This window comes from Apaloderma vittatum, unplaced genomic scaffold (genome assembly GCF_000703405.1).
Source record: "Apaloderma vittatum isolate BGI_N311 unplaced genomic scaffold, ASM70340v1 scaffold1312, whole genome shotgun sequence".
Classification (NCBI taxonomy): Eukaryota; Metazoa; Chordata; class Aves; order Trogoniformes; family Trogonidae; genus Apaloderma; species Apaloderma vittatum.
The window spans coordinates 93924-115315 of record NW_009705052.1 but is presented as its reverse complement, the minus strand read 5'-3'; the positions used below and the strand labels follow the sequence as shown (position 1 = coordinate 115315).

Below are 21392 nucleotides of genomic sequence, written 5' to 3'. Positions count from 1 at the left end.
GGCTCGGCCTTTACGGTCTGGAAGCTGTGTCGCTGATAACGCCTCGCATGAAGCTCTTTAAGTTACTCTGAAGTGTTTTTTTCCGGTGTTAGGTCGTTGAATTCCTCCGGGTTTGCTGTTTCGGCCTGGAGCAGCGGTGCTGCTGGCCTGGTTTCGTGTTAAACCCTCAGCTTGCTGGGGCAGAGGCACAGCTCTGTGTTGCAGGCTGGTGCTGGGCGGTAAAGTTTTCAACTGCTTTTTTGGTTGAAATATTTGCCTAAAATATTTTTGCTGTTTGGATAGTAACAATTATTTTCCTTCCTTGGTGATAATCTACCTCAGAGCACCCTGGTTTCTTTGCGTACCTGCTAGATTTGCCTGCCTGCCATGCAGCCCTGTGCAAAAATCCAGTGATGCTGCTGCGTAGAGATTTTCGGAAGTAGGATGGGAAGAAATAATTTTCTCTTTTTTTCCTCACCTCTTACAGGCTAACTCTGCTGTATTCAACAGTTGTCTTCTTGGCCAGGGAGGCGTTTCGCAGAGCTTGTTTGAGTGGAAGTACAAAGCGAAACTGGACCAAAACAATTAATCTGTTGTGGCTGACGTAAGATACCTTTAAAAATTTCCTTCTTTAGAACTTATTTCTCAGTTTTCTCTGAGAGCTCACAAATGAGAGCAAGTATTTGTTTACTGAGGTAATTATTTCATCATTGAGCATTTACTAGCCTCAGTCACGTTTCAGGAAGCTGGTCAGGACTGTTACTTTAGCATTTATTGATTTCTTTGTGGAGTGTGTGGATAAGTGCTTCAGCAAAGGTGTTACTCGGTCACTTAGCCTGGAGTTTCATTATGTTGTAGCTGTTAAAGGACAACCCTGTTGCACAAATATGTAGTCCTTTATTTTTTCTTCCTCTGTCTCCATAGTCTGGCTTGATTTTTATTTGATATGCGTTTGTGAAGCTGTGTTAGATATTTCTTTTTCCCTTCTTTGAAACTAATTTTTTCAGTGTCTCGAGGCCTGATGCAGTTTAAAGGCATGGCAACATAAATGCTTGTGTGGGCTAGGAGATATGTGAAAGAAAGGATGGGAATTAAGCAACAGGCAGTAAGTGGGACTAATTCTTTAAACTTCTTTAAACTGCAGTGCTGTTTATAGTAGAAACTAAAAATCTATGTGAAGCTGTGGCTAGGGAGCATGTGGATTTTATGACCTGTTTCTCCACCTGGTTCCTGGACGCATCTTTCTGCTGTTTCCCCTCTGTCAGGTCTAGCACCTGGGCAGCCCCAGTTAGGTGGGAAGTAAGCTTGCTTGCCTAATACAGTGGAAGACTTCTGCATGACAAAACAGCGTTCTGTTGGGTCACCTTACTGACTTGCCCTGGAACTGCTCAGCCGTTGATTAGATCTGGCCTGGGAATAATGGGAGGTTGTGTGTGGTCATCTGCATCAGGGTATAAGGAAAGGATGAGTTTAATACTTACGTTTTAAACGTATTAGATCTCTTTGTTGTACTGTAATCAGTTTTGTGTTATTTGACAGCCTTTCAAGTGGGTATTAAACAGTAAACAATGACTACATGCATCTTTTTAAATTTTTCCTCAGAGAAAAATGCAAAAAGAAGATTAACTTTCTTGAAGGATCTGAAATACATCTTAGGAGCTTGGTGCCAAATATCTTAGGGATCTGATCATGGGAGGGTTCAATAGATCCTGCTACAGAGCTTTCTGCACTCTGCCAGAAACATCGTGTTGGTGAAGCAGTGTCAACAGAAGGTAATACATGTCAGCACCCCTGTGTCGAGCCTGGCTTTTTAGCTGCAGTCACTGACGGAAGTCGCTCTGAGCTCCAGTGGAGCACTGTGAACTGGAGTACCTGAGGGGCAGGCATGCATTTTCTTCTGCTCACTCTGCGGCCGCTTTCTGGAGAACCAGTGATTTTTTTGGAAGAGTGAGACTAGCCTTTGGGGTGGCGGCATTTCTATCTGTGAGGGCAAAGTCCAGCAAAACTGTCTGCCAAGCCTCTGGTAACCAGAGACAAAGATTGCAGCAGCGAAGGGTTTGCAGTACTCTGCAGGCTCCTGTGGGATCAGAATTGTTCAGGCCTAGGGAACAAGAAATGCAGATAGTTGACCTTGTGTTGTGTTCCTGAGTAGAAGATAGACAAGTCAGAAAAATGTTTTCCGTGTCTTGTAGAAGAGTGCCTTAATGTTCATTACAAAATAAGTATTCTTGGTATTGTAACAATATAAATTAATTCCTCGGGTACTGTTTTGGTGACGATATAGGAAACTTTGAATTTTGTGGGTTTTCTTTTCTGCTTAAGTAATATTTCTATTAATTGTTTTTATGTTAACTTTTTAGAGTCCCTCTTGGTGTTTTTTGGTCTATTTTCTTGGGCTTAGTCTGGCTACACTTGCTTGAAGTACCTGATCCTTCTGTGGTTCCTCATTACCAGGCTGGTGTAGTTGCCTTTGGTCTTTCTGCAATTATCGAGCTTCTTGGAGAACCATTCTGGGTTTTAGCACAAGCTCATTTGTTTGTGAGACTTAAGGTTAGTAAAGCACATGGAGTGTCTGTATGTGGATGGAGTTATATTTCGTTATTGAAAAGAAAAAATTCCTAAACTGAACGGCTGAGCTATGTGTCCTGTGTAGTACTGCATGATATAACTCTAACATATCTATGGATTTGTATCTGTTAAAGCAATAAGTTGAATTATTTAAAAATTGTCATCTTAGTAATCATCAAATACTTAATCATGAGTTTTAATTGGAGGGAAAGGCACCCAGCTTCCACACTTTTGCATTTCAGTTGATTGTTGGTATGAAGTTGTGAAATGCAACAATTGAGAACACAATTGTCTCAAGCAAAACTTGCTCCCTTATGCCCCATACGAAGGACTGGGAAAGTGCAATGGAGGCATTGTCAGGTGCCAGAATTACGATCTGAGGTGTCCAACGTGGCAGAAAGAAACTCTGGATAAAGTCACACTGGCTTTGAAAGTCTTCTATTCCAACATAAATTCTGTGTGTGAAATGCATGTATTTTTAAGTTCGTGGATGTGATTTCGTTGGCAGAAAATAAGCCTCTTTTCTCTTTCTTAAAGGTAATCGCTGAAAGCCTTTCTGTAGTGTCAAAATGCATTTTGACAGTTATTTTAGTAGTCCTTTATCCTCAGTGGGGCCTCTACATTTTTTCCTTAGCTCAGGTAAGTTTCCTGTGTTCTTTTTCTATAAATTCTTCATTCACCTGAAGAATGAATTCTAAAAACGCTGAGTAGAACATTAAAGTCGGCAAAGGGCTATGATAACCTACAGATTAAAGGAAAAAACCTTTCATTTTGGTGGGGGTTAAATGGTTTACCTTGTGTAAAATATGGTAGGAGTAAAGACTACTTAATATATTTTGGTTTTGCTGAATTTGAAACTCAAGCATGTAATTCTGCATTTGTAAGTTTATTTTAACTGGTTGTTCTTTCCTTCCCTGTCTTTCTAGCTTGTATATGTCAGTGTCCTGGTAATGTGCTACGTAATTTATTTTGTGATGTTTTTGGAATCACCTGAAGCAACAAAGAAGTCATTTCCAGTTGCTAGAATGAAAGCTCTGTTACCTAACTTGGTGCAAGATGAAGTAGGTTGCACAGTTCACTTATTGATTTTAAATTTTTCTTGAGAGAGCTTTGAAAATTAGTTTGAGATAGTGGAGTTAATTAAGTGATTTTTGGGGATATCTCTTCACTGTAGAAGGTATGGCTGATTAAAAAAAACAAACGTAACAATTCTCTCTGTGGTTTGTATCCTTAACATCCTTGTCAGAAGAATATAATAAAACTTGACTACTTGTTTTACTGGCTTATATTTTAGTATCTTTATACAAACCATTAAATGGAGATAGAAAACATCTGCAGCGTGCTGGGGAGTGACCAGGTATCACTGGATCTGAGACACAAAAGAAAACTGAACCGTGACTTTTGGTACTTAGACTTTTCCACAAAATAAATGTGGTGTTACACGGCATATCAGATATCCTGCAGATACTCAGATACTTCTATTTCCTTTTCTGATGTCCTCTCAAAAGGAAGCGTGGCAAGAAAGAAATGAAAAGACACATTGAGGAAAAAGACATTTTGAAAAAGATCAGTACATTGTAAAGATAAAGGTGGTTCTTGGTACAAGACTTGTGGAGACAGTTTGAAGAGCAGCAAACAACCTACAGTGAAGGTCAAAGTTACACTGGCATGCTAAACAGCGTGGGTTTTTTTCCCCAGTCTCTAACTTGGAGTAGTATTTTCTGTTGAAAGCTTTTTTGGTTACTTTATCTGCAAGAACAGTAACTTTCAGCAAGGGAAAATGTCTTGAATTTAGCAATATTTAAGTAAGTTGGAGTAGTAATGACACTGAGATTTCCTCATGACTATAGTCAGAGCTAGCCTATTGTGCTGGCTTGTATTTTCTGCTTCTGCTCTGTAGTTTCAATCGCGTTCATTACTTGGGTTGATTGGTTTGGTTTTGTTTGTTTGCAGCCCTTTGTTAACTGGAAGGAAGCACGGCTGACTTGGAGTTTCTTCAAACAATCCTTCTTGAAACAGATTTTGACCGAAGGTGAGACTTGCTGTGGAGAAGGACTAGTGAATACTGTTTACAGAAATGACTTAAAGCTTGAGAAGTCTGGAGGGCACGTGGACGTACAGGTTTTGGACATTGCTGCCAGCAGATGTTACCAATGTGAATGAAGTTTTGGGGGTGTTCTGGACTAGCTGCTGTCGTGTTTGATTTTGTCTCTCAAATACTTAATGTTGGAAGTGCCCAAACAAGTAATGAGACTTGTTCTTAAGTTCTTTATTTTGAACTTACAGGTGAACGATATGTGATGACTTTTTTGAACGTGTTAAATTTTGGAGATCAGGGTAAGTGTGATGGTATTGTGGGATGGAGACAGTTTTCTTAGCCACTGTTCTTCAGATGGTTCTGAAAACACTTAAGTATTTAAAGCTGACTTGAAAATCTGAGAAGATTCCAAAGTCTTTAGTTCTTTATTTTGAACTTACAGGTGAACGATATGTGATGACTTTTTTGAACGTGTTAAGTTTTGGAGATCAGGGTAAGTGTGATGGTACTGTGGGATGGAGACAGTTTTCTTAGCCACTGTTCTTCAGATGGTTCTGAAAACACTTAAGAAGTATTTAAAGCTAACTTGAAAATCTGAGAAGATTCAAAAGTCTTTTGTGACTTTGAGATGCATTTCAGAGAATGATTGATACAGATAGAGAAAAGAATTTAAGATCCTGGACTTTAATTTTTTTTTTCTTCTTTGAATCAAAACTTTCCAATTGGATATGTGATGCCACATATCTCCTTTTTTTTTAAAAAAAAAAGCTTTGTTAGTATCTGATGTATTATAGTTGTCTTCAGTTTTTCTAGTTCTGTTTTTCTGTCTTCCTTTAAATCGGTGTTAGTTGCTACAGCAAGAACCATCATTGTTTATAGCATTGCGTCTGAAAACTGAATTAGTTCTGTAAAAAAATCTAGTGTTGTTACAGAGTGTAATGTATGGCAGCAGCTGTTCAGATGACTGAGTTGCCAGAACCCCTGGTCTTTAGCATGAGGAATGCAAATAAACTGTAATTGTTTGCCCGCTGTTAGAAGTTTCTTGGATAGTTTGAATTGCTTTTAATGCTCTTGTTTTAGCTTTGTCATCTGTGAGGAAGGCTTGCGAGTCTGAGCTGTGGTTGCTGTGACAATCGGAATTTTTAGGGAACGCTGCTTTAATATTGCCCTAAATTCCACTGGATTTCTCTTCGATGGAAATACTAAGCTAGAATTCATGTAATTGTTAAAGACTTGAAATTAAAATGTGTCTAAAATAATTACAGGTTGCCGCTATGTCGTTTTCATTGTGTTCTTTTTTTTTTCTTTTTTTAAAGGTGTATATGATATCGTGAATAATCTTGGGTCGCTGGTGGCCAGGTTTATCTTTTTGCCTATTGAGGAGAGTTTTTATGTCTTTTTTGCTAAAGTGTTGGAAAGAGGAAAGAATGTAAAGGAACAGAAGCAGGTATGTCTGTTTTGGATTAGTAACATGTCAGATGACTGATTTTTGTTACAGGTAAGTTGCATCACAGAATTGTGACTCATGAATTTGAGTATAAAGACTGTTAAAATCGAAAAGTTGAAGTGGAGAACAAAAATGTTGAGTGAGGCTAGACCAAAAAGAAAAGAAAATAGGTAAAATGCTAATGGAATAGAAATTAAGATGCTCAGTGGCATAATACTGATTGGTAACTGGAGTTAACGTCATCTGCACCAAACAGTGTGATCTAAAGCCTAGGGTACTGTGTATTTCCAACTTATATTTAGCATGCTTTACTGATTTAAATAATTGCCTATTTCTATAAAATAAATGCTGTCTAAAATATTTTACATACTTTAAAAATAGTAGAAGCTGTTAAGTATTAAGCAGTAATGATTCCAAAGAGTGCAGTTTTGGGAAGAAAAGAATTGTATTTTTCTTGAGCTTTTAAATTGTATGTGGAATGTGAATGGTTAAACAAACAAGAGCTTTGTTCTGCAGAGTAATATGCGTGCATGCTTTAGGTAAGAAATTCTTAATCACGAAGATCAGCCTGGGCTTTTGTCTGATCCTACAGCAGTTTTTTGCAGTAGTCCTGCTACTTGCGCCGTAGCACCCAGTTAAACGAACTCTGTGCTTCAGGTCACTGTCAGGCTAAGATGGGTGTACATGTATGTATATTTTACCTGTCATGTATCTGATATATACATATAACTGGCAAAATGGTTATGAGTTTTCACGGTATCTAGTGAAATTACATTACATTACAAGAATTACAGGAATGCTTGCTGCAGTGAGGTAGTAAAACAAGTGGAACTGCTTGTTCTGGTCTGGCGAATCCTGCAGTCCCATGCAGCAGTAAGTGACCCTCCACTGACTCGGACTGTGGCCTTGGCCACATGTGCTGCTGTTTGCCGTTTTCTAACTGTTATAAACAGGTGCAAGCGCTATTGGCACATTTTCTTGAACATCCATGGCTAATGTTTGTATAGAATTTGTAATGAGTGAAACATAGAATGGAATAATAAATACATAAAAGTTGTTAGAAGTCACAACCACATGTATGGATAATTCGGTAACAAAGGATAAGTTTCACACCTTTTTATGCTGTGCAGACTGATTTTTTTTCCCTGTCAAGTAGCTTTTCTGTGTGAAAGTAACTGTTAACGTTGATTCTGATTTATGTAATTGACTACATTCTTTTTCAGGATGATGTTGCTATGGCTGCAAATGTGTTAGAATTGCTGTTGAAACTTGTGCTTCTGATTGGCCTTACCATCACGGTTTTTGGCTACGCATATTCTCAGCTGGCTCTGGATGTTTATGGAGGCTCAATGCTCAGTTCTGGAACAGGTAAAGATTTACAGAGCTGGCAGAGAAGCTATTCTTTAAAAAAGAGAAACTGCAGCTGTTATAAATTCTTTCTTACAACTTTTATCTCTTAGTATCAAAGTGTAAAAACAAGAGAGTTTTATAAAAGAAATAATAATCTGCTTATAATTCTGATGTGTTTTTTAGGTCCAGATCTCCTCCGATGTTACTCTTTATACGTCCTGTTTCTTGCTATCAATGGAGTGACAGAATGTTTTACGTTTGCTTTGATGTGCAAAGAAGAGGTAGACAGGTAGGAAATTCCTGTAATATTCCTGTAATTAATCTGCGTGTGGTTTGCTTGTAGTTCAGTGTGTAAGGAGGGCAATTGTTTTGCAGGGATATGTTCATGGAAATGCTTTTCTTTCTAAAGAGCAAATTTCTTTCTACAGTTACTTTAAGAACTATGTTTCTTGTCTCCAGAGCTGGGTGCAGCAGATGGGCAAGCAAACATGCAGTACTTCTGGTTTATACATCTTTATTTGTTGATAAGCATTGATATTCTTAAAAATTTATAAATTTATAAAGAGATTGGTGCAGTTGAATTTAGCATAAAAATATCCTGCCCCACTGAAAACCAATTCCTTGTTTAGCTGTTTGTATATGCGGAAGCTTTAGCAAATATTTAAATGTTTGGATAATAAAATCAGAAACTAAGAAATAAAATAATTGCTGAATTAGCTTTTGGTACATCACCGTCTGGAAAAGTAATTTAAGTATGAGGTCTTGTTTTCTGCACATGTGCACTTGAAACTACAGTTCTTAAGACAGGCTATTACTTAAAACACATGAAAATTTTGCAACTGTTAGATTTTTTCATGTGCAGTTACTGTATATCTGGTATGCTTCTGAACGATTTAAATTGGAGCGTGAATTCACCGGTTTATGTACTTTAAGTAGGAGGTTGGAATAGATGACTTCCAGACATCCCTGCTAGTCTGGATTATTTCTTGATTCTGTGTTACGGATTTTGAAGCTTGGTTGCCTTCCAGTGCTACAGTCAAGCTTTTTTTGCTTATGTAGCCACTGTCTCTCTCAGGGCTTTTCCAAATGAATTTCCATGGGGTCTGTTTTCCACAAAGTATTACCTTTTAGACTTTGCAGGGGCTGTTTTCATGAACTTCAAGTGTGAGCTTGTTTTCAAAGCCACTACTTGGAACAGAAACTAAATAAAGCATCATCTTCTTGTTGAGCAGTATTTTTCTACAATACATACCTAAAATAAAGGAGAAAAAAAAATCACAAGTTTTTACATTACTAATCATTGTTACTAAATCTGACTTTCTGAAATGAGTATACAGCTGATTATTAAAATAGGATTTCCTTCACATAATGTAGTTCTTGGTTTGATGTATTTTCCATTATTTAGATGATTTTTTTTTAAAACCTTGATTCTCAAGTTTATTATCTGCCATTAGAAGATGGTAAGAGAATTTTTGTTTCTAGTTTTAAAAAAATGTTATTTATTCAAAGAATAATACTGTAACTGTATACATTGTTGTTGCTTTTTTTTTCCTAGGTACAATTTTGTTATGCTGGCCCTGTCCTTCACATTCCTGTGCATCTCCTATTTCTTGACCCAGTGGCATGGCAGTATAGGCTTTATCCTTGCCAACTGCTTCAACATGGGCATTCGAATAGCTCACAGCATCCATTATATCTATGATTACTTCAGAGACAGCACTTACAGACCTTTGGCAGGCTTGCTTCCCTCACCACTTTTGGTACTTGTTTATATCATAAGTGGAGTAGTCACTGGTTTCTCAGAGGTAAGCATCTTTCTCAGATTTAGTTTTCACCGTGAAAGTTGGTGTCAAATGACTTTTGTGTCCAAAAGCAGAGAAGTACCATTAGCACAATAAGACCTATGAGGATGGGCTGGAAAGCTGGCTTTATGGGCAAGGCAAGATACAATATTAAGAGACATCTTTGATACAAAGTTATCTTGGCCACCCATAGAAGGTGTATCTGACAATTCAAATAAAATTTAACACATTTCTGCTGTATTTGGATACATCCATGTCCTTAGTTAATAATAATTAAAATTTTGCAGTAGCAACAAAGAAACTGTTACTAAAAATTCTGTAATAAAAAAGTGACAGATGAAAAACAACCAAAACAAGAACAGAAACAAACATTGCCAAGACCACATTTATAACATTTGTTCAGAGTACAGTGTGGTAATTGTGTGGACTAATTTCTATGGAGATGGCATAGCATTTTAATGTGCAAAAATTGGACAGATTGAAAATCCCTTATGCCTTAGAAAGGAGAGCTTTGTATTTTGAAACGAGAGATTTCAAGTGGAGGCTTTTTAGAAAATAGCCTAATAAAGTTGCTGCAAACTAGCAGACTTCTGTGATATCTCGAATAACATATTTCTGCATGCCAGATAACAAGAACTTCCAGACTTACCAGGTGTCTTCTGAATTGTCTTTTTGCTGACAGAATTTTCTTAGGAAAGCAAGTGTTGTGACCACTGAAGCTGATTTATTGTAGGATCAATGTGTGTGGCAAAACTGCGCTCAGCTGGGTGGTGTTGGACCTTATCTTTTATGGAGACAGTAAATCTGCTTTGTGCTGACGAGTTTTCCTGCAATTGCTTGTTTCCTTTGTTGTAGGTGTTCTTCTGCTGTGATAAGGGTTGGATGGCAAGGCTGGTTCACGTCAGCGTGGGGGCTCTGTGCTTTGCAGCAACCGTCGTTACTATGTTCTGCACAGAGACCAAGCTGATCCACTTTGTCAGAAGCCAGTTCCTCTCCCGGTATATGAAGAAGGGAACATGAAATGTTCATGAAAAACAGTTCTTGTACATGCTTGCAGTAAAGGGCTGTATTTTTTGTGTAAGGTCTCCACGGGAAAAGGTTTCCATGCCTGTTTATTGGAAGTGTTGGTACCCGAGTGGCAGTGTAAACGATAGCCAAATGAATATTATTTTTATCTTCTAAACTGATCCGTACAGTGAAAGAGAGCAAAGTAATTTTTTCATTATACATCATTCTATTCTGAGTTTTTCTTCAGACAGCCTCTTTGGTAATGAATGAAGATCTAGGATAGACCCTTCTGACGTAATCTAGTTGGCAGACTCCGTGGAGAGAGCTCTTGGTCTCTACATGTATGAAGGCATCATGTGGCTTACATCTTCAGGTGTAATTAAGAATGTCCTTATATGTGGCATGGTGATCTGCTAAACTGAGTAGAAAAGAAATGGTCTGACAAACAAAAAACAACCAAAAAGCCCCAAGCCCACAAAACAAAAGCCGAAGGGAACACTGGAGCAAAGACCAGTAGCAGTATAGTGAAGCAGAACATAATGCAGTGCAGAGAATTGAGTTGTCAGTGTTTGGAAGTGTAAAGCAGTGAGCAGGAGGTGCTGACATCTACAAGTAAATTAATGGCATACGCAGCGTGTGTCCATGCTAGCTCTGTAAGGTTATTTCATTCAGCATATCATTTATGAAGGTAACGATTAACTTGTCGAAAATACTCTGAAGCTTTAGCTATGAGAAAAAGGCTTTTGAGCAGAGGGTGTTAAGTATGGTTACACTGATGCTGAGGTTCCAGAAGGTTAATCATAAAGCTTTTTACATTCACTCCATTGTTTCTTGTTATTATCTAAGGTTTTAGATGCTAGCATGAACAAATTTGTCTCAATAAAAAAGATTTTTGTCTTGTCTGTGATATTAAATGTTAACTGTGTTTAATAAGGCTTCTCTCAAGGATTTATGTATTTCAAAACTGTCATCATTAGATAAAAAAATACTTCGTTCTGTTGTAGTCAGTTTTCCTCATGTCTTTATCCTTTGCTTGTTCAATTTTTTTATTGATTTTTTTTTTTAATTGAAAATTTGGACATTGAGAAGCTGTAAAATTAGATGTTAGGCTGCTGTTTTAAGTTAGCTAATGTTGTATTTTATTGCTGGTCTAAGATCAGAATTTGGCAGTTTCAGAATGTACAAGTGTTGAGTTTATTATGATCGGTGTTCCCTTTGTGGTATTTGGGTGGACCAAAAAAAGTCAAATGATGAAGAATGTGAGCTCAGACATGTACGGTTAAAAGCTTTTAGTTTCATGATGAAGCAATTCCTCAAATCCTCAGACTGCTAAAAAAATTACTGATCTGTAATAGCATTGTGGAGTTTGTCCTGGTAACCATAGCTCACAGAGCGAAATGCTTTCTGATATCAGTCTTCAGTTTGGTGCTGCTAGAAACATTTTCTAAATTGGTAATTCTCACTTGGAGAGTATCACCAGGGTAGTTTATATGAGAAGTTGGTAAGTGAAAAATTATCCCAAGTCAAACCGTAACAATGGGAGGAAGAGAAAGGTGCGCTGCCTCAGCTGATGGTCTGTTGCCTGACTGGAATGTGGTAGAGACTTACTGATTCTTCTGAAGTTGGTATGAAATCAAGGTGAACTCTAAATTATGTCCTGCTAAGTGAATTTAGTTGTTCTTTTGCCATTTAATATTTCGTCTTCTGAGTTGTCTTGCAGCCTTTTTTTTTTTTGTATCATGTATGGAATTTATTACGAAGTACAGCTCCATACATTGCAGAGGATTGAAACTTCTTTATTATAAATTGTCAATGAATTTCTTTTACCTAGTTGTTACTAGCTAAAAAACCCCAAACCCTCAAACCTCCCAAATCAAAAATGGAATGGCAGTTGAATTTAGGGTTTATTTTTAGGGTCTGTCTTTTTCTGCATGACTTTGAGACTTACTCTGGGAATATCTTGATCGTACAGTGAATTTTGATTCTTAAAGTGAGGAATTCTGTACAGCCCTGCATTTGAAGTGCTTTGAAGACTGAAGAACTCATACAAAATGGGCTTGAGGTCCTGCTGCCTTGTCTAGTCTTACGATCCCAGCTGCACAGTGATTCTACTTCTGCTGCTAGAACTGCCTTGAATAGGGTGATTGTGAAATCTCACTGTTCAAATAGTGGACTGTGGTCTCATAAATCTTTTTTGACATAAATGCTTTAAGGAGAAGTTACATTTTTCAACTAATTAGTTTGATCTCATATTGGAAAGGCTTATAAATATCTCTTGGATCTTAAGTGAAAATAAAATTTCATATGAATCAGGCATTTAAGGTGGCTTAATCATTGTTTGCAAATTCAGGATACATTCCTCTTTTAAGCTTGATCTGTAAGCAGTTCAGTGATGGTTGGACTGCGTTTTGTAATTTTGATTTTTTGTTTAATTTGTGTCAGGAAGCTGCAAGGAGGGATGGGAAATACAGACTTATGAGGCTGTGTCCTGGTTTCTTGTAATCCATCTGTGTGATCCTTAATGTGAATGTTGTTAATTGCTTTATTTATGAAGAAGCAAACTCAAACTCAGGGACAAAGTTGGGATTGAATTTGACCAAATTTCCCTTTTGTTTGCAGTTCTCTTAGTCTGCCAAAGGCACAGTGGGATGCTTGTAAATGAATTTTATGAAGCTGTTGTGCAGCATTTTTCTGAAATCTTTAGTTGAAGCCAGAGGTGAATTAAGCTGTTCTTCACTGGATAAAAATTACAATTTGATACTTCGTGCTTTTTTTTGCTTTCTTTAAATAGGTGGATGAAGGACATTTAAACAACTGTAAGATACAATGGTTGTATAGTAGATAATTCCAAATAAAATTTATTTCCCTTGCGTTTTGTTTTTGTCTTCCAGTTGAGGCTTATTGGAGTGTTATTTGTATGTTTGGTACAGGTGATGCTTAGATTTGGTTGGATTTTCTAGGATCTTTTATGTATAAATTAATTTATCAAACTAGAAACTTATACAGCATTTCCTAACACATTTAAAAACTTTATAAGCCAGTATTTTTGTAACAAGTGGCATCATTAAAATCACCTTTTATTCCTCTTTGCTTTTGCTGAAATGTGTTTGTATGGATTGGAAAATGGGGTTTCTTTGTTTGCTTCCAAAAAATGTGGCATTGTGATAAAAACTATTTAAGTGGCCAGGAGTAAACTTGATATTTAGTGAGGTTTGTTAGCTGAGTTATGTGGCAATTGGCAATATTAACGTTAGGTACTAAGCAATTGTTGAACTGTGTGTTCTTTTCTAATATTCTAAATATTTTACTAGTATGTAAAGAAGTGGGGACAGGTGTGTTTGTGCTTTTTGGGGTTTTTTTTTGTTTGTTTTAAAGAAATAAGGAATTAAAGCTTTAATAGTTAATCTGCTTCAGTAGTCATGAAAAGTAATATATGTGAGCTTAAATACTGATGACAGTTTAGCACCTATAAGAGGTGTTGATTTGTTAGATCATAGGAAGGGTTGCACGAGTGTGGGTACCCTGCGGTCAGCTGGGCCTAATTTGCTGGCTTCTGGATAGGACTTAAACCTAAACTTGGAAATTCTCTTTGTGGTTTTCATCTTTCTTGCTGTTTGAATACCATGTGGTTTTTTTGTATGTGTGGTTTAATTACCCCTTTTTTCAAGATAATACTGGAGAGAAGGAATCTGAGACCTTTTGAAAACCATATAAATGCATCAATAGATCTGCTGAAATGTAATGATTTTTTTCGGTAGAAAATGCGTAACTCATTTGCATTCCGATAGTGCCATGTAAATGCAGTTCACTTCCATTATAAGCTTAAAATGGAGTTTGAAGGTCTTCACATCCGATGTATGTCTGGGCCGTGGAAACCGAGTTCAAGGCATGCTCTGAAGCATTGGCAGCTGAGCTATCTAAGCTCAACAGCGATAGGAAGCGCTTATCTCTGTAGCGTTTTGGATTACTTCCACAGAAAGGTGCTTGTGCGCTTCAGTTTACGTATCTGAACTGTGGTTCATGCACTGCCTTGCTGTGACCTAGAAGGAGGAATGAAACTGGGATGCCCGTAACCGCACGCTGCTAGAGTGAGCTTCATTTGTGGACTCTGATGAGTGTGCAGCGAGGGTGGGATAGTTCGTTTTCCTGTTGTAAATGTGGGGGAAAGGTAGAACAGCTCTGGTCTTCATTTTGTCAGACTTCCTGTTTAGTTCTGGTAAGCGAGCATCTAATAGAGCTCTGTGTTGATTTGCCAGCTGGGGTTTGTGATTCACAGATACATCTGTCTTCAGTGTGACTCATTGCCAAAGAGTTGTGTGCCATCTCACGGAGCTCAGAAAGTGGAAGGGAATGGAACCAGGAGGACAGACGTATTTCAGACTCTTGCTGCCGCGTTGTTTCTCCTTGGGAGAAGGAGGAGTGTAAAAAGGACACCAATGCTGTTCTAAAGAGACTTACTTGAATCTTGGTTGTGCGCTGCCTGTGAGAACGGGCCTTGTGATCACTTGTGAATATCCTCAGCTTTGGAAAAGTGAATCAAAAATGTAGTAACTTAATATCAATTGTAAGTTTTTATGATTTAATTTACAGGATGATGCTACCAGCATTATTGGCTTGAAGAGAAGGCAGCTCATTAGTGTCCCTCCAGCCAAGTGTCTAACTGTAGAGCAAATTGAGGAGGGGTGAAAAAAACAAGGAAAAAGGTTTGAAACAAAACACTAAGTACTGATAATGCTTTTAGTACGGAGTTCAGAGAATTGTGCAATTTAACGTGTCTATGAAGAAAAAATTACTCATAAAATAGTGCAAACTGGCACAGAGGTAACGCTGAAGGACGATTCGGTAAGTATTAGAGGAGGTTTGTATGTGTCTGGTAACCAAAGCTCCCTCCCTCCCCTTATTTGTGTATCTGTATAATGTTTTCAACATTAACCACAGCTTCAGCTCATAAACGTGATTGCTATTGATAAAAACGACCATAAAACTAATACCACTCCTTGGAATAAAGGAAAAAATGTTGGAGATACCTGCAGTCTAGTAACAACACCAGACATCTTACACATGTAAGAATTTTTTTCTGTGCAAGCTGAGTTCAGAACAAAGACTTCTGCAATGAGACTGTGCCAAGAAAAGATGATGATTCTTGGTAGTTACTGTTGTTTTTTGCCTGCAGTATTAAAATACTGCCCTAACAGCTATGTGTACTAAATACAAAGCTTATCTACTTGTTGGAAGGGGAAAAGTGGAACTAGTGGGTAGCAAGCAAATGGAGAACAGACATAAGCAGATCACAATGTTACTTGAGCTTATTGGCTAGAATGTAAGTCAAAAAAGTTCAAGTTGGCTGTCCAGATTCAATTAATGCCTTACAAAAATAGGGGGTTTGCTCAATGGATAGCTTCATCAAATTAAGTAATAATACCAAGAGTAAAGAATAAAAAAAAATATTTTTTCTTCAATAACAACATTTAGTGTTTCTCTGTCATTAGAAATTACAAGCAACAGCGATGGCATATGAAGTTAAAGAATGTCACTTCTGTGGAATATCAGCTGACAACATCCCCTGGCTACAACAAATATTTACAAAGGAAAAAAAAAAGTTAAATGAGATGTACAGTCCTAAAAAGAAAACAAGCACAAATGTAAGGTACAGCTGCTTGTGCAGAACTTGAACGTTCAAGTCATTACATGCAATTACCCTTAATCTTTGGCACTGCAATTAATAAGTGTTCTGATGCCATATCTCATTAATAAATCAGCTGGGCACTAACGGGAACAATTGTTTCCAAATTTCAAAGCCTAGATAATCTTTTATGTCCTTAGTTGTCATCACAAACTACTGATGTTTATATAGGTTATGACAACATGCAATGACTGCTAAATACATTTCAGCCAGATGAACGTGTCTGTGTCAAACAAATAGGTGTACACATTACAACATCCCAGACCAAAGGAAATGTTTCTGTTACTACACGACAAGCATTAAACATCAGTGAAATCTGGTTTGCACGGATGTATTCATAAATATTTATTGAAATAGCAGTTCTGCTAAGTACCCTCTGGAGAACGTTTCCTGTGGAAAGCCAGGGGTGGCTTTCAGATTTGCCTCTGAAATAATCTGTAAGACTATGGTTGACTTTTGGTTCCTTGTTTGTTCTCTGTGGCAGGGTGTAGGAGATCTTTGTGTCTGTGACAACTTCTGCAAAGTCAGGATGAGAGGAAGGGACTAAGAGAACCCTTGGCCAAAGGAATAGGTCCCTGCTGCTCCTGATGGGCCATGGCACGTGTGAAAACGTGCTGTTCTTTTGATACATGCATGGAGTGACTTAACTTGTTTATTCCTTCTTTTTGGAAGATCACTTGAGAAATTATCAAGGGCTCTCTGTAGAGTGCCTTTGAACAATTGTTTTGGGCAAATCAAGACTGATTTTTTTAAAGAATGCTTCATGTTCTTAATTTTTATACGAGTGAAATAATTCATTGCATATCTCTTCTTTCCTAGTGTATCTCCTGAGTGAAATGCACCGATTCTTTGATACACTGACTGCTAACCATTGCCAAGAGATAAAACAACAACAAAAAATTTAACCCCCCCTGTATATTATGTGCCGCTGTTTCCACTCTTTGCTCTCTCTTGATGCCATCTCTGTTTTCCTTCATGTCTTTTTGCTGTACAGGCCATGGCACCCCAAGGAGGTCTTTTTTGTACTCCGAACTGTGAAATGTTTACATGCATTTCTGCCCGGGGAAGTGGTGGAGTCACCATCCCTGGAGATATTAAAAAGACTTGTAGACGTGGTGCTCAGGGACATGGTTAAGTGGAGGACTTGGCAGTGTTAGGTTAACAGCTGGACTTGATCTTAAAGGTCTTTTCCAACCCAAATGGTTCTGATGGTGTGTGCCAGTGTTTCCTTCAGCCAAGTAGTGTATTATTTGAGCAGTGTAGTCGAGTAGTGTGTTATAGAGCAATTCAGAACAAGGTTTAGGCACTGTCCGTTGCACTTCACTACCTAACTGGATTTAAATCTTTATGTTCAAGGTAGGAAGGTGTTGGTTGTGTCACAACAAAGCAAAAGCAAAGACTATTTTAAAAATACCTCCCCTTTTGGGGCATGAATTTCAGTTCATAAGTTTTATAGATCATCTAGCGTAAAGTGTGGAAAAGAAGGGATCAAAGCCGGGAGGTGTTAAGTAAATGCACTTTTCCAATAACAAATGGAATCTGTCACCTATATTGAACTATACTACCTAAAACTAGTTCACTGATAACTTCCAATAAAGGATTCTGACTAGGGGTTTTTGGATATTTTTCTCCCCTGCAGCTGTGAATTAGGTGGAAAAATACTGCAGCTGAACATAACATTGTTTTGTCACTAGAAAATTCACTGCTGGCATTGAATTCAGCCTGGAAAAGTAAAGAGGTCATGACACAACATCTGTTTTGTGGAGAGGATAGTTATTACCACCAGTAATACTGTGAACATTGGAGTGGAAAAAATAACTGCAGAGCAGAGATGCTGTAATGATGGCTTTTTGACCGTTGTTCTGTGGATTGCGTTAGCTGGATTTCCCTTAGATGTGTGTTTGGAAGGTAAGTTTGAACAAAATACTCATGCTGCTTAAACATAAGGTGGAGCTGTTTCTTTGTGATAGGATTTCTGCCGCGCTATCTCCACAATTCTTTTTTTTTTTTTCCTCACCGTGTTTTCAGTGTTGCTTTGATTTTACAGGCAGTATTCTGGAGGCGTGTGACTGAGGTTTCTTCAACTCCGATAATGATTTACATTTGCTCTTAGATTCCATTTTTAGCTAATACAAGCCATATGAGACATTAAGGGATCTCACCCTGTGCATAGCTTTGGTTAATCCTCCCCCACCCTATTGCTAATCTGAACTGACTGTGATTCCTGTACCATGCTTCCTTGGGCTCGTTTTAACTGCAGTAACTTCCTACCTTTTCCTTGGCATGATTGCCTTTATGTGTTGGAGACAAAGGAGTCTCTAGGGTTTTTCAGTTTTTTGGTTGACAATGCAATGTTTTTCTTTGCACTGATGCTCTTACAAACAAGTCATTCAAATAATTAGGAAAAGCTTCTACATAACTTGTATGTTTAAAGCATTGACAGTATTGGACACCTGCATTAGCTGTTTGGATCCTGACCAACTTTTCATACCTTTTTCTAAAGCTGGACAAAGATAATTCCACCCTCAGATAAAGCTGTAATTCTGCAAAACGAGAAGTGCTAATGACTACTTGGAGCTGTCAGGCTTGTCTTATTTCTGTCAATCTTAATATGCCTGTCAGAGTTCAAGGAACATCTGGATTACATTCGTAATCGTATGATTTAATTTTAGATAGTCCTATGAGGAGCAAGGAGTTGGACTCAATGGTCCTTAGAGGTCCCTTCCAAATTGGGACATTCTGTGAACTATGGCACAGTGACAGCATGGGGAATTCTTGACCTGATGCCTGTGCAGGGGTGTGGTTTGTTTTATGTAGGAGTAAACTTGCCCATAAAAACAGTGATTTGCCCTGGGCTACTGGTAGATCAGATCACTGACAGGCCAGCATGGGGTCCAGACAGCTGATTGTTCATTCTTCCTGATGGCGCTACTATTTGTAGCTGTGCCAGCTACTCAAAATACCCCCACTTGCTAGGTTATTCTAACAAAAATGTTAGTGTCCCAGTAACAGTAACGCAGTTAAACCAGCATTTTTCCTAGAATAACAATTATTCTCTGCCCATCCTGGTCTTTAGCATCATTTCCAAGAAGTCCAGTGTCTCTGAAGAAGCCTGCCCTGTACGTTCTCTGGCTTCTTTGGAGCTATGGGTAAACAGGGCAGAAGTTCGTTTGCCACGAGAATTTGGAGACTGCCATGTCTGCTGCAGAGTCAGAGTCAAATTCACTTCTTGTATGACTAGTAACTTCCACAGATTTTAAGAAAATATATCTGTAAACCTGGTACATTGGAGCATTTGTGAGAAGATATTAAGGGTGTTTTCCTGTGGATAGTTTGTTGCTATTTTCATTAAAAAATATAAATAGTGAGGTTACACATGCAATTTAAGAAATCAGTTAATCAGCTCTGAGCACTAACAATTTCACACAAACCACGGGTTCTGACAGTCCTCAGGAGTTGTAATTCGTATCATTTACAGGGGTCTGAATGGCGGTTAAAAGCTTCAGACTGTCTACCCAAATTAATCCACATTAAAAATGTTTTTTGAGAAGAAATATGTAAAAAATACCTTCCTTCTAAAAATCTGTACGTGATACAGCAAATGAGTAAGTTCTAGTCCTGCAAACACAGAGGAGAGTTAGTGGAGGAACAGGCTTTTTGTTTATGTCTTGTAGTACCTCTCTGGATTCATAGTGCTGCTGTGTTTGGTTTTAATAGAGATGATCCCTGTATCTCTACCTAAAGAAATAATTCAAAGGATGCTCTGCATTTTCCTGATTTTGTTAGGAAACAAGAACAAAAAAAAGCAACACAAAAAATACACACACACACACACACACACACACACAAACAAAACACAGAATTCCAAAAACTAAGTGAGACTTGCTTTCATTTTGTCACTCACCCCCTTGTCCCTTTCCCCTCTGTAGAATGCTGCTGATTTTATTCATTCTTTTCTTCCTGCTTTTTAAAATAGAAGTCTAGTTATGCTTGCTAAAATACGCTCTGCTGTAGTATAGCTGGGAGCTTGTGACCCAGAGCATAGCTGAAATAAATTCCCTAAGCAGTCTAATTCTGGTGCAAGTTACCAGGTCTTGGAGGGGTTGCTGTGAAAGTTTGCTGTACCTGTCAGCTTTTTGGTAATGATAGGAGTAGGGATCAGCATTTTGTAGATTCTGTTGTTTTCTCTTGTTCTTTACGAGTTGACATGTGCAGCGTTTAAGTCGTGCAGAGCCAATCCCTCTTAACATTGAAAAAGGGTTTGATATCATTAAATTATACAATCATTATCAGGGAGCTTCATCTATAAAAGAAACTATCTGCAATAGAAAATGTAAGATACATAAATATTAAGTATTTCTGTTTCATTTCATGACTTCTTTCTCTGTATTTTTTAATAACAATTTTAAATTGTAGTTTCTAATGAACATTTGCTGAGGGCAGGAAGTGTTCTGACATCCTTGGAGGCAAGGTTCAGAGTTAAGAGAAATGTTTTACAGTGACTACATTGACACCTGTGGCTCTCTGGACTACGGATCCTGCTGAGAGTATTACAGTACCATGTTTCTGTACTTTGGAGTAGTGATTTCAATTATGTATGCAGTGCTCCCAGGGAAGAGTTGGAGACTGCAGTTGCAGTTGGGCTCCAGAAGTGAGCACCTTTCTCCTGTGCTACTAAAACCCCCTCTTGTGCCTGGTTTGCTTTAACTCTGCCGTTGCTTTCCCCGGGTCCTGACTTGCAAAGCTTCAGATTCTCACCCTTCTTGCTGAAAGCCAACTCACCAGTCTTTCCATTAGCTGGCTCACTTGAAAATCTCAGTGGTTAATATCAAAGCTGTGCTGTAAACTGAACGTGTTGTGTGACTTCGCTGGGTGATAGCCAGCAGCTCAAACCGTGAAACTCGCTTTCTGTGCATAGCAAACAGCGCTAAATGATACTCAGCCCTGAGAAAAACTCATCATACTCACGTAGAACAAAACAAACTCTGGCAACCTTTTGTGATAATGAAGGCTTCTTTTTCCTCGGGAAAAAGAAAGTGGTTTCCTTTACCACTTAAGGTATTGAGTAGTCATCTTCTATCAATTCTTTTAAAAGTTGCCCCCCTTAAGGTCACCTGCAGCCAGTGAAAAAAAAGCCTTTTTGTGAGAACATTCTTCTCGCATTCAGTTCTGCAGTGATAAAGTTAACTCATCACCCCCGCCCTGTAGAGGTAGATAGGAAATCTACGGTGTGATTTCCCTCTTTCAGCCCTGTTATGCCACATATTAGTCAGAGTTCATTTATTTCATTAGTTTACTTTGTAAAGCAATTACATAACTGTTGCCACAATAGGACTGGAGTGGTGTATTACATTTACTAAAATAACTTGGCAATTAATTTCGAATGATCTCTGTGCAGTAATCTCCTACGTATAATAGAATTATTCAAATGTCTATGAACATTTTACAGGCAGTACTGGAGTGAGTTAGATCAATCAGAAATTAATTGCATCCAAGGCATCAGTATAGCCTTCTGGG

At 38.1% G+C, this 21392-nt stretch overlaps 1 protein-coding gene across 1 annotated transcript; it reads left to right on the top strand.

Annotated features, from left to right (window-relative positions):
• Nucleotides 1–466: 466 nt before the first annotated feature.
• Nucleotides 467–10214, top strand: RFT1 (RFT1 homolog (S. cerevisiae); the record flags this gene model as incomplete). Its single annotated transcript, XM_009865239.1, has 11 exons — nucleotides 467–583; nucleotides 2340–2529; nucleotides 3085–3186; nucleotides 3474–3608; nucleotides 4501–4579; nucleotides 4834–4884; nucleotides 5902–6032; nucleotides 7256–7400; nucleotides 7566–7671; nucleotides 8938–9187; nucleotides 10040–10214. Coding segments are annotated over 11 exons (1471 nt in total), but the record flags the coding sequence as incomplete, so codon positions are not given.
• Nucleotides 10215–21392: the final 11178 nt, after the last annotated feature.